Source organism: Rattus norvegicus, chromosome 16 (genome assembly GCF_036323735.1).
Source record: "Rattus norvegicus strain BN/NHsdMcwi chromosome 16, GRCr8, whole genome shotgun sequence".
Lineage (NCBI taxonomy): Eukaryota > Metazoa > Chordata > Mammalia > Rodentia > Muridae > Rattus > Rattus norvegicus.
This window is the reverse complement of record NC_086034.1, coordinates 76,302,563-76,316,006: the sequence shown is the minus strand read 5'-3', so window position 1 is coordinate 76,316,006 and position 13,444 is coordinate 76,302,563. Positions and strand designations below refer to the sequence as shown.

At 45.5% G+C, this 13,444-nt stretch overlaps 1 protein-coding gene across 4 annotated transcripts in view; it reads left to right on the top strand.

The window, feature by feature from the left end:
- The window catches only part of Mrps31 (mitochondrial ribosomal protein S31), a 29,164-nt gene extending 16,964 nt beyond the window's left edge, over positions 1–12,200 (top strand). For 3 of the 4 annotated variants that reach the window (XM_063275251.1, XM_063275252.1, XM_063275253.1), the window contains 5 exons: positions 3,490–3,648; positions 4,576–4,716; positions 7,224–7,297; positions 10,826–10,969; positions 11,818–12,113. In XM_063275251.1, the coding sequence (XP_063131321.1) occupies positions 3,490–3,648; positions 4,576–4,716; positions 7,224–7,297; positions 10,826–10,969; positions 11,818–12,050 (751 nt within the window). In that variant the 3' untranslated portion in view covers positions 12,051–12,113. Of the gene's footprint in view, positions 1–3,489; positions 3,649–4,575; positions 4,717–7,223; positions 7,298–10,825; positions 10,970–11,817 lie in introns of all 4 variants that reach the window. The other variant, NM_001106091.1, reaches the window with a different exon arrangement.
- The last annotated feature ends 1,244 nt before the right edge of the window (positions 12,201–13,444 follow it).

Sequence of the window (13,444 nt, the reverse complement as noted above, 5' to 3'; positions counted from 1 at the left end):
AGGCCTTAACTCCCATCAGAAAGCAGTTGGTTACATCACGACTGCACCTATGATGGATATTATTACCACCTACAGGTTCACAGACTGAAGGGACTGCTGATTAACCCCTCGGTAACCTATGTAGCACCTCCTACTACTGTGACCGCTCGTCATCAGGGAGGAGGCTGCCTAGTCAGTACTACTTGGTTTCTCCATGTCCTGGGACCCAGCCGTGTAGCAGTAAGGTCTTACCATCCAGTTCTGATGAGCAACCAGGAGCAGGGGCAACAGCCATATTGTTTTTGGGTTCACCAGGATATTCCTATGTGGGGTCAATGCCTCCTGTGTCCGCTCCCCCACAGAGCTCTGCCACTCAGGAAGACAGGACACTGGAAATTGACCACGATTACCCCACGCCGTCGCCAGGCAGGTGGCGGGCCGTAGAGCAGCCCTGGGATGACAAGGCTGGGGCAGTCAGATCCTCGGGCTCTTGGGCATGCAGATGCTGCTGGGAGCACAGGAGAGCTGAGAACGGAGTAGGGCCACAGGCTGCATCTGCCCAGGGGAAGGGGGAGACTCTGGCTGTCCCAAGGAGAGTCCTTGGCTTGATGAGTGTAGGCTTGGTGGTGACTGTGACTGGGAGTGCAGAGAGGCCTTCTACAGGAGATTAGATGGCTGACTGTGTAGGAGAAGGGCTTCTGGGTGGCTCTCCACAGCGGATCCTGATGAAAAAGAGGTAGTCCATGGTTTTAAAGTGTTTATTGTCATGGCAGAAAGTGAATGAGTAAAACCGTATTCCACTTCTCAGGGTGGGCCTGAGATTAAATACCTTTTGCTGGGAGAGTGTCCGGGAAGGAAAGTTCATTGACTAAGCCTCCAGGGCTTTAGGCACCCCATTATAATGGAGATCTGTCTTGAGCCTACGTGACCTGTGGTGACATCCTCTACCTGTGGAGGGGCTTGGGACATTGCCCTTACATGACTGATGGCCACAAATCTATGGAGGGCTGTGACAAGTGACCGGCCTGGTTTCCTGGGAGTCAGGTGAAATGCCTTCCATCCCTTTCAGGGTCACTAGGGTTTCAAGCCTCTGCCCAACCAAGAACCAGGCTGCCTTTCACCGTCCCACACCCCTACAATAAGGTATTTTTACAATTGTTTTCCAATCAGCTATGAAGAAGACAAGCATGAAGTGTAGGTTGCTTCATAAGGCCTTTCAGGGCTCTGCTCTGCTTTTCCACTTCATTTTTAAACTTTATTTCACCGTCTGTAGAGCGCGCAGGTGTGCTCTGCCTTCCCACAAACGTGGGGGTCAAAGGGCAATTGGCTTTGGGGTTGGTTCTTGCTTCCGCTGTGTTTCTGAGGTCAGGTCTTCCTTATTTCTGCCTCAGTGCTAGTTACTGCCCTTCAGGCTGTTGGCCAGTCTCCTGTCTGCTCTCACTGGCCCTAGGAACCCTGGGACTGCTGATGTACATAGCCACATCCGGCTTTTTCACGGGTTCAGGAAACCAGTTCAGGTCACCAGGCCAGGGCGGCAAGAACTTTTATCTCCAGAGCGTCTCCCTGGCCTCTACTTCTCTACATTAAAAAGTAATAAATTGTAATTGTTTTGATTTTAGTAATTTGGGGGGATTTTTTGAGAAAATGTCTCATGTACCCCACACTGGCCTCAGACTTTCTTTGTAACAGAAGGTGTGTGTGGCTCCTGTCTCTGCCTCCTGAGTAATGGGCATGTGCAGCGTCCTTACCCCTTCTGTGCTCTAAAGGGCCTGCAGTTAGGTGGACCGTGCACTATCCATTGCTGTATTGCAGACACATCTGGGAACCCTCCGCAGCTGGTCCAGGAGGAGGCTGTAGACAAGACTGGAGAATGGGGCGCGCTTGTTCTGAGTCTGAAGAAAAGTTCTTTTATTTACCCCTGGCACTTTAGTTTTTATTTTGAGGGAGTATCTCACTCTCACAGTTACCCATGGTAGCCTTGCAATCACTTTGTAGCCCAAACACAGCAAGCAGTGTCCCAGCTTCCGGAGTAATCTCCACTGAGATACAGGCCTACACCTGGCCAGGTCTGTCCCTCCCTCCTCTCACATCTGTCTTAGAATCCAGTGTCAGCACACTGGGGTCAGTCAGAGTATTGGCACTGTAGTAATTGCTCCACACAAGACCGAACTTCCTTCCCTCCCTCGCTGCCCCCCTTCCTGTTCTCCCTCCCTCCTGTTCTCCCTCCCTGTGTTTCAGAGCTCACTAATTTTGCTATGATGGCTGCATTACAGATTTCCCTAAAACACACTCTCATAAAATAACCATCTTCATACTCAGAGAGTTTGGGCCAGCAGAGAAGACGAGTTTCAGCTGCATGAAGTCACCTGAAGGTCACTCGTTGTCCTCACTCACTCAGGTTGATGTTGGCTCTCGGCTGAGCCGTAGCTGCTGCTAGAAGCAGAACTATACATGAGCTGTTAGGCTGCTTTGGCCTTTATAAGACCGGCAGCTGGGGACCAGGAACAGGTGTCGCAAGAGAATGCAGTGGAGGGAAGATTGTTTTTAATGACCCAGCGTTAGAGTTAGGTTGACTGATACCGTCATTCACGTTGGTGTATATGTGTTTGCTTATCTTTTTAAATCACAGAAACTGCTTTAAAAAAAAAAAAAAAAAAAGGACATCGGGCTGGAGAGACAGCTCAGTGGTTGAGAGCACTGACTGCTCTTCCAGAGGTCCTGAGTTCAATTCCCAGCAACCACATGGTGGCTCACAACCATCTGTAATGGGGCTGATGCCCTCTTCTGGTGTGTCTGAAGACAGTGACAGTGTAGTCACATACATGAAATAAATAAGTCTTTAAAAACAGGACCTTTCCCTGATGATCCAAGTCAGGCCATGGCAAGTGCGTTCCCAGTGCTAAGCGCTGGTCACCCAGGCTTTTCTTGTGTCCGGGGATGGGACTCAGGTTCTCAGAGGTGCAGCAAGCTCTTCCTTCACTGACTGAAGCGTCTCCCTAACTCTCAGTTCTTTGTGCTGAGACAGGATCTCCCTGCGTGACCTGGTGTAGCCCTGAACTCGTGGTCCTTTCGCCTTAGCCTCTGAGTACAGAGACTCTAGTGTGAAACACCATGCCGGGCTGCCCTGTGTATGTATCAGCAAGTTTGTGTGAATTTAGACTTTACTGTTTCACCATTTCTGTATTCCTGGTGTCTAAAGCAAGATGCTTTTATATGTGAAGTGTACGTAATGGATGCTTTTATATGTAAAGTGTACATAATGGATATTTGTAATCCTAGTAGGCCTGTGGCTGAGGCAGGAGGTTGTAGGTTGTAGGCCAGCCTCCTGAAACCCTGTTCAAAACAAACAGCAAAACCACCAAGAACAGTGTTGACTGTTTGAAAACTCCTGCTTTTGATGGAAATTGAATAAATTTTAATGGGTTTTCCTCCCCACATTTGTTCTCTTTTCACTACACTAGTAACGTGCTAATCAGTTCTGCTGTTTCTTCCTTTCATTTTCTTTTGTAGAAATGAGTTCCTGAGTCCTGAGTTGGTGGCAGCGGCATCTGCTGTTGCGGATTCTCTGCCTTTCGACAAGCAGACGACCAAGTCAGAGCTGCTCAAGCAGCTGCAGCAACACGAGGAAGAGTCAAGGGCTCAGACAGACAGACAGAAGCGCAGGGTTAGGTCAGTAGGCCGGAGGTGTTGCTTGGGGGCAGCTTTCTTCTGGAGGGTGAGTGGTGCACATCTGGTTTACATATAAAATCCACCCCGTGGGCCAGCGAGATGGCCCAGAAGGAAAGGTGCTTACTGCCAAGCCTGATGACCTTATACCTACAGCCCTCGGGACTGAAGGAGAGAGCTCACTCTGTGAGCTGTTGCTGACCTCCACATACACTCGGTGTTGTGCGTGTGCCTATGAACATGTACACCTCACATAACGATAAAATGAAGTCAGAAGAGGGCATTGGAAGAAGAGGTTGTAGGTCGTTTGTGTTGCCGTGTGGGTGCTGGGAATGGAAAGCCCAGGTCTCCTTTGAAAGCAGCAAGAATTCCTAACTGCTGGGCCACTTTCCAGTCCCACGCACGGGACGTTTTTATCTCTTTGTTAATTTATGCCATGCTCCGCTGCTTGCTGCCCTGAGGTCATGGAGACTGGCGGTGCTTCACTCAGGAGGAATCTGAATCTCCTGTCCTGGGGAGCACGGAGAGGCAGATCAAAGAGTACACTCTTACCTAGACTGTCACATGATTCATGCTATGCGACAGCAAATAGAGACCCATTTTCAATTTTAATGTAACTGGCAACGTAGGTCATAGGTACACGTATGCTTGGTTGTGTTTTCCTGTCAGTTTCTGTGGATATTAATTTTGTAACTGGCATTTTCATCTTTCAAGTAAAGATTTCTTAAGAGTATATTTTAAGTGTTGGAGACATGCATCTTAACGCCTATGTCACATGAGTGTAAGCATGTGACCTCGTTTGCTCATAAATCTTTATGCTCTCATTGGAGCATAGCATGAAGTAAGAATTAAGTGGCAATGTCTCCTGTTAGGAAAGGTTTGCAGCTCTAGTGCCCTAAGATCCCTAATCTCCTCACCTTGTTATTTCAGCTTCACTCAAATAATATCGAATATGAAAATTGCCAAATCCCCTTCGATGAGAGTTAGTTCAAGACCACAGCACCAGATTCAGTTTGACGAAGAAGTGGACAGTTCGCTTAGCCAGGAGAAGCCAGCTGATTTCAGAAGGAGGTATTTAGGCTCTGCAGTCTGCTGTTGTTTGTTTGTATAGTTTTATTTTTATCCTAATTGTAATCTTAATTTATTCTGGATGTTATTACTGATAGATCCACGATCCCCTGTGGATACCTAGTTAGGGTTTCTGTTGCTGTGATAAAATGCCATGACCAAAAGCAACTTGAGGAGGTAAGGATTTATTTCCTCCTACACTTCAGGTTACGGGATTACTGGGAGAAGTCAGGGCAAGAACTCTAACAGGAGCCTAGAGGCAAGAACTGCAGCAGAGACCATGAGGGCTGCTGCTCACTGGCTTGGTTACCCTGACTCGTTCAGTCTGCTCTGTTGTTTAACCCAGGACCACGTGCTCAGGGTGGCACAGCCACTGTGAGCTGGGCCCTCCCACATCAATCATCGATTAAGAAAATACACCAAGGTTTGCCCACTGGCCAGTCAGATTAGGGCATTTTCTCAAGGTTCCTCTTCCAAAATGACTCTAGCTTGGATCACGTTGACATAAACTAGCCAGCACAGGTGTCTTCTCTGAAATTCCACCTGAGACTCATCACTTAATAAGCTATGGGTATGCATATTAGTGCATGTGGGGTCCCTGAGGCGCCACTGCAGGCAGTGATCTGCAAAGGGTAAAATGGAAACCTGCTGCAGACCAAGCCTGGATCAGATTTGGGGAGGCCGCTGCCAGGCAGCTCATTGTTGCATATGGGAAACAGGACAGGCTGGGAAGAGGTTTCCAGGCAACAATCAGTCTAATTCCAGGTGCACAGTAAAGCTTCAGTTGTGACTGCATAGAAACTCGGTTACAAAGTACATGTGAGCACAAGGGTGGCTTCTACAGCTACAAGGCCTAGAGTCTAGTAGCAGAGGTTAGCAGGCCATAAAGCTTGTGACTTCTGCCCTAAGGTTGGGTAATGGTCTAGGGAGGGAAAAGTCTGGGATAATCATTCCAGTGAATTTGGGTGAGATCTGCCTCTACAAGTAGCAAATAGGTCACCAGGTCATTAAGATCCACCTTGGCTTTCCTTACGGAACACAGGCGTTTGTATCTCCTGCACTGAGGAGACACCCCTGTGCGATTAACATTCCTGGGTCTCTCGGTGCTTCTCTGTGAGTATAAGGACCTCTGAGCCCATGACACATGCAGTGTTGGTTGTAAAGGTTTACCCAGGCCGAGCTGGACTTACTGTGTCATTTCCTATATTACTGGTTTTTAAGGGAGACTGAAAACTGGTTGGGATTTATACAGGAAGTACAAGTAGTTAACAGTCATTTTAAATAGTTGTTTGATTACTAAAATGATTTAGTGTTCTTAACATATTGAATGAAGCGGCAACTTACTAGAGCCCACACGATAGATGGAAAGAACTGACTCTCACAGTTGCCCTGACCCCACATGTGGACCGTGGCAATGGCAGGCACGCACACACATGCACACATGCATATACTTGCACACACGCACACACATGCAGGGGAGGGAGAGAGGGAGACTGAGGCTTGGAGAGACTTGCATACACACATACAAAATAAAAACATAAATAAAAGTAAAAAAATAAAAGTAGCCAGGCATGGTGGTACATGTTGGAGTCTGAAGCAGAAGGAACTCAGTTTGAAACCAGTCTGGAATCCACACTGAGGTTGTATTGGTTATTTTTCTGTTGTGATAAAATCCTACGACCAAGACAATATCCAAAGAGTTCGTTTGGGCTGTAGCTCCACCATGACAGAGCAGAGACATGGCAGCTAGAGCAGGAAGCTAAGGGGTCACAACTTGAATGACAAAGCCCTAAACAGAGAGAAGGAACTGAAAGTGGAACCAAGTCACCAATTCTCAGGTCTAGCCCCAGTAGGAAGGCTACATCACTGTCCCAGACAGCGCCACCAGCTGGACATCAAGTGTAGAATACAGCAGCCAGTGGGGATCATTCCCATTCAAGCCACCACAGGTGCTCTGGCTTAGAAAATACAGAGGTGAAAACAGCAGCACAAGAGAAACGTTAAAAAGTAAGAGGGACAGAGAGGCTTCTCAATACAGTGTGTTAGGGGTGACAGAGGACAGTAACAGAGGGAGCCAGGTTCTCCCTAATGGGACTGAACAGCAAACTGCAGATTGATTGCTTCATACAGTACAACGTTTTATCCGTCTTCCAGCGATATAATTCATAATTAAATGTTGCACTATTTTCTGTCCTCAAGAACAAATGTTTACCAGCTTCTGTTTTTGCATAATATTATAACCTACAACACTGAATTTTCTAGAACTTTCAGTTGAGTACTTTGAAGATTAAACTTGTTGTATTATGAAGCAAAAATTCAAGGGCATGTGTTCTTTTCTACTTACGAGTCCTGAAGTCACAGCAGTGTAGCTTAAAATGTCTGATGCGGTCAGCATGATTATCTTTGATTGATTGTCTCAGACACATTTTTGCCTTAAGTAGTTTTTGTTATCATTTTACAGATATATTGTACTAAGATGTGTTTGTTTTTTTTAAATGTTTTTGTCTTAGGAAATGTTTGTTCAAGGGGAAAAGACTTTCGATTTTTGATGTTAAGGCGTTTGACGACGAAGCACCTGAACCAGGTTTGTTAAGAAGAGAACAGCACTGCTCCGAGTGTGGGAGTTCTGTCTTTGAGAAACAGTCCTGGTGTCCTGGTGGTATAACACTGGACATCTGCGTTTTTATCTTTCTTCCTGTCATGGTTCTAGATCTTGCTCATGAATAAAACTGCTGATTTGGGTCCTGCTTCCCCCTGAAAATGTCGCATTCTGTGGGACCCTGAGGGATCAATGCTGTCAGATAAACAAGCCAGAGCTGTGGGTTGACTGTGGCTCTTGGTTAGAAAGAATTCTTCAGCCGCCGTTTGCAGTGTAGCCCACTGCTGTTGCATGAAGGTCACTGACCTGTTTCTGCTTTTGAGCAGTGTGCTACCCAGAGCAGGAGAGACACCATGAACTCATGAAAGAGAATGCTCTCTCCCTCCTGGTTCATTGGCTGCTTGTCAGTCTTTTAAAGCTACCTTGGTTTCATTGATTCTTTATATTGTTTTTGTTCATTTCTGAAATGTGAACATCAGCTCTGATCTTGATTATTTCTTCCCACCTATTTGTGGGGTGTTGTTATTGCTTTCCCACTGCCTTCGGGCCATCATTAAGTCATTGATTTGAGACCTCAGAACTTCTTATGTAGGTGTTTAGTTCTGTGTCTGCACTGGCTTCAGTACGTCCTGTGCCTTTGCGTTTTCTTTATCGCCCAGCTCTAGGAATTTGTGAATTTCCTTTCTGATTTTCCTTTCCAATCTTTCTATATGTCTTGGATTTGTTTTGTGTCCTAATTCATATTAGGAAAAACACATGATGTGCTTTGGAGAAATGGCTGCTGAAAAGACTGAGTTCTTTACTGTGTGGGTGCAGTGTTCAGTGGGTCTCTTGTAGGCCCATTTGACTTGAGATTTTGACTTTTGTTTTTTCTGGATGATCACTCCATTGGTGAGAGTAAAGTATTGAAATCACACACCATCCCTGCGTGGAATCTATCTGTGTTTTAAGCTCTAGCTAACAGTCTTTCTGTTAGGAAATTGGGTGTTCTTGTGTTCGGTTAGTATATGTTTAAGATTATAATATCCTCCTGGTAGATTTTTTTGGTTTCAAGTTTTATTTCGTCAAGTATTAGAATAGTTATGCCTGCTTTTTTCTTAGTTCATTTGCTTGGAATGCTTTTCAGTCCTTTACCCCAGTGGTATCTACTGGTAATGGCGATGTGTGTTTCTTGGCTTAGGGCTGTCGGAATGGAGGGAAGGTGATTTTGGGGGTCTCTGGAGGGTTGCTGATTTTAGATCTAGTTATTAATCTTTCTATTATGAAATTGGATTTTCTTGTGTTTGGTTGCTACTATCCTGGCTAGTTTTTCTGTCAAATTGCCAACAATTTAGAGTAATTTGGAAAGGCAGATGCCAAATAAGAAAATGTCTTTATCAGATTGACCTGTGAGCAAGTTATGGGGTGGGAGTTTGCTTTGTTTGGTTTTGTTTTTTGTTTTGTTTTGTGTTTTGATCAATGATTGATGTGGGAGGGCTGGCCCACTGTGCCTTTCCTGAACAGGACGTCCTAGGCTGGGCAAGCCGTGAGGAGCAAGCCAGTGAGCAGTGCTGCTTCCACATGGCCTCCGCAGCAGTTCCTGCCTCTAGTTCCTGCCTGACTCCCTGGATGTTAGCTCACCTTCTGCAAGGTGAAACAAACCCTTTCCTCCCCAGGTTACTTTTGGTCATGGTGTTTTATCACAGCAATAGAAACCTTAACTAAGGTAGAACCAGTCTGGTCTGGTAAGACCCAAAGAGTGGGGAGGCCAGGAGCACATGGTAGTCCCTGGCAAGCCGCACAGTCCGTAGGCTGGAGGGGCCAGGAAGGGGAGGCAGTTCCTGGCACACGTCAGTCAGGGTGACCAGATGAAGGGGAGGGCGGTTACCCGGTCTCTGTCTCCACTCCCTGTGGGGTGCATAGCGGGAGAGATCCTGGTAGAAGGTGGTCTTGTTTTTTAACTTTTTAATTAATTCAGATTGTTTTGCCAAAGTGCCTGTACCACTTTATGTTACCATTAGAATGACTGGTGAGGGTAGGATGTGACTCATCCCTGAAGGATGCGACTACAGCGTGTAAGATGGTGGGACACAGCCACCACTGTCTCACCTTACCCAAGGGGTTGCTGGTGAAGGTTAAATGTATTAATAAATGCTCAGCACCCAGTATGTTTCTTTTCCTTCTCTCCATATGGTCTCCTATAGCTCAGGCTCTCGGTCATCAAGAGTGACCTTGAACTCTGATCCTCCGGCCTCCTTGTGCTCACAGATAAACGCCAGGGAAGCCAGGGCTGGTGATTAATGGCCTGGTGAGGTGTGTGCTCTCTGTGAGGCTCGAGCTTACCAGCTCCTCTCCCAGACCCTGTCATGGGCTTGTTTTCCCAGTCAGTCTATAGAGCCTGTCTTCATGGAGGACATCTGATGTCACCAGTTTACAGAGCCAGTCCTTACAGAAATGTCACACGTGCTTTGCAGAGAGTCCTGATGTAGTCTTGTCTTAAGCTTTGTTGTATGCACAGGATTGAGTTATCACCAGAAAACTTTTTTCCAGTTTGTGCTGTCCTTAAATATGCCTGAAATGAACTGCCTGAGGTCAGACTGTCTGAACCAACCCCAGCGACTGTGTCCTGTAAAACCAGACTTCCTTCCTCCCGCTGATTGACCCTCTTCTGGCCGAGATGTTGGCAGATCCCCTGGCTCCTGTCTCTCCCGTGCTGTGGTTACCCTCTTTGTCATTATTATTACTGATTTTTTTCTTTTATACTTTTTTTAGGGTAATGGTGCTTACAGAATTTCATGTAATCCAATTTGGCCTCATCCTCTCTTTGTAACTGCAGAGACTCTTGGTTCTTCTCAGCCCAGCTCTGAGGTGCTAGGGCCATAGACAGTACCTCATTGCCATCACTGGTGACTAATTTACACCAAAACCACATATATTCATCCACTCAGCCTGGCACACCAGTAATTCCCTCAGGAGACTAAGGCAGGAGGACCTACAGTCTACAGAGAGAGGCTCTGTCTCAAAAGCAAATCAAAAACATCCAGTTCATAAAACCATTCTTAAATGCAAATTCTCTCTTTTCCATTAGAGGTGGTAATAACCTGGCATGGTGTTATTAAAAACTAAGGTTTGCCATTATTATTATGATCATTATTATCATTATCATTGCCTTTTATTTTTGTTGAAATTTTAGCTCTTGGTATCCTTTCATTATAAACAAAATCAGAATATATAAATAAATATAATATAATATAATACATAAATCTGATAATATGTATCAATATAGAGTTGATCATAACATTTTAAAATTGATTTCATTACATTTTTATCCACTTTGTGTTTATATTTATATGTGGGAGCATGGTTTTGAGGGTAGAGGTCAGGGGAGAACTTTTAGGAGTTTGCTCCTTATCTGTGTAGGATGCTTGGAATCACACTTGTGTAGTCAGACTTGGTGACTGGTGCCAGTAATTACATTTTAAAGATATTATTTACATTTTCTGTCACTTATTTTTTTTTTCTTTAATCCTGTAGAAGCAGCACCTTCTCTCTGGGAGATAGAATTTGCTAAGCAATTAGCCACAGTAAGCGAACAGCCGTTTGGGAATGGGTTTGAGGAGATGATACAGTGGACAAAGGAGGGGAAACTGTGGGAGTTCCCAGTTAACAATGAAGCAGGTAAGAGTTACTGCAGAAGCTCAGAGCAGTCCCCACCAGCGATTATGTGGGAAGGTGTTCTGTTTTAGAGGGGGATAGGTGCATATGTGGATCTCAGAACACTATTGGTGTCTGAGAAGAAATGTATCAAGTTATCTCAAATTGTTCTAAAGATGACAAGAGTTTGATTCAACTCTAGATATTTGAAAATAACAGTAAAAGAGTAAAATTATGTGTGAAAATGTACCGTCAGGCTCTGGGATGTAGTTCAGTCAGGCTGGACCCCCAGGACCTCATAACTGGGCCTGGTCCCTCCATGGGAGATGGGAGAGTCAGAGTCTGTAGCTGTCCACGGCTGCAGGGCTCACAGACAGAAGGTTGAGGGCAACCTTGGATGTCCGTCCTCACCTTTCACCGTGTTTTCAGACAGTTTCTGCTGGTCTACTGCTGGGTGTCAGTGTACTCCCCGAGGATTCCAGCAGTCCTGTCTTGCCTCCCATCTCTGTGGGGGCTGCACTGGAATTATAGAGCTTTGCTCTGCTGGGTCTTCATCCCAAGGATCACTGAGGTCATCAGACGTGCGCAGCAAGCCGTCTCCCCAGCTTTTTATATCCACACTCACATTCTTTTTGGTTGTTGTTGTTAAACTGCTGGCTAAACTAGGTCTCATTCCGAATTTTATTCTTCTGTGTGATGCCTTATTAACTTTACGATGTAGGCTTTATGTTCACAACTGTGTTACTTTTTTTTTTTTTTTTCTTTTTTTCGGAGCTGGGGACCGAACCCAGGGCCTTGCGCTTGCTAGGCAAGTGCTCTACCGCTGAGCTAAATCCCCAACCCCTGTGTTACTTTTTTATTTTATTTCCCAGGTCTTGACGATGATGGCTCAGAGTTCCATGAGCATATATTTTTGGAGAAGCACCTGGAGGATTTCCCCAAGCAAGGACCAATTCGCCTGTTCATGGAGCTGGTGACCTGTGGCCTCTCGAAAAACCCATATCTGAGCGTTAGACAGAAGGTCGAGCATATAGAGTGGTTCAGAAATTATTTTAATGAAAAAAGAGATATTCTCAAAGAAAATAACATTCACTTAACATCATGAGGAAAAATTTTTATTTAAACTGTTGAAAATGTATATTATAGCTAAGTAAAAATTTTATCAAAATTCTCCTGTGTTGATTACTGTACCTGATGTGATGCAGATAACTGTGAAATTACTTTTAACTTGAAATACATTCATATTATCTATCTGAGAACTAGTGATACATCTAAGACAAGTCTACCTTTCTTATTTAGGTGATTATGCTTCTTTGAGATCTATAATTGTTAGCGGTGAAGCCGATTAACATCAAAATCCGTGTGTAATTCCTTCATTTTATCATAACAAAATACCAGACTCAGGCTAATGTTATGAGAACAAAAGCTTTTCTAACACAGCATAGTACAACCTTTGGTAAGGCTTCATCCCAATGCAAGAGCACGCAGGGGAGGAACAGCTCACCCTGGTACCCAAGCTGGAAGGGAAGCCTCCCAGTCCCTTCTGAGGGCAGAGTTCCAGTGACTGCTGGCCCTGAGGCTTAATGTATTCTTTGACAGCTTTATACATGTATGTAATGTGTCTTGATCATATCCACACACATCCCAGCTTCCCCTGCTTCCAGACCCTCATACCTTCACATCCTCCTCACTAAGTCCAAATAGTGTTGGCTGCAGGTGAACACAAGACCCACTTTGTTAAGGATTCATACTTCCTACTTGTTAAGGACCAAGTCTGCAACACAGTAGAACGCAGGAAGCAGACAGCTGGTTCTTCAGCCCCAGCTGACCATTATCCCAGCAAAGCAAAGGTTTCCTATTTAGTGGTTCTGGTATCTTGTTAATCACAATGGATTCTTCAGCCCCAATGGATTCTTAACTCAGATGGCCTGATATTATCTTTGCTTCCCGAAACATCACAAGCCAGGTCTCCATCCTCACTGCTCTCAACACTCATCTCCCAAGTTCTCACAGAACAGTGCACTGAGCTCTCAACATTGAAAGACTTTCGTAGCCCAAAGTTCCAAAGTCCTGGAATCCTCCCCAGAACAACATGGTCAGGTCCGTCACACCAATAACCCAATAACCCACTCCTGATACCAACTTGTCTCAGGGTTGTTTGGTTTTTTTTTTTTTTTTTTGGTTCTTTTTTTCGGAGCTGGGGACCGAACCCAGGGCCTTGCGCTTCCTAGGTAAGCGCTCTACCACTGAGCTAAATCCCCAGCCCCTTGTCTCAGGGTTTTTATCGCTGTGATCAAACACCATGCCCACAGCAACTTTGGGAGCTCACACTTCCATATCACTGTTCATCATTAAAGTCAAGACGGGAGGCCATGAAGAGTGCTGCTGACTTGGGCTCCCCATGGCTTGCTCAGCCTGCTGTTCTATAGAACCAGGACCGCCAGCCCAGCGATGTCCCCACCCACAAAGGTCTGGGTCCTTCCCCAAAATGTCCACAGG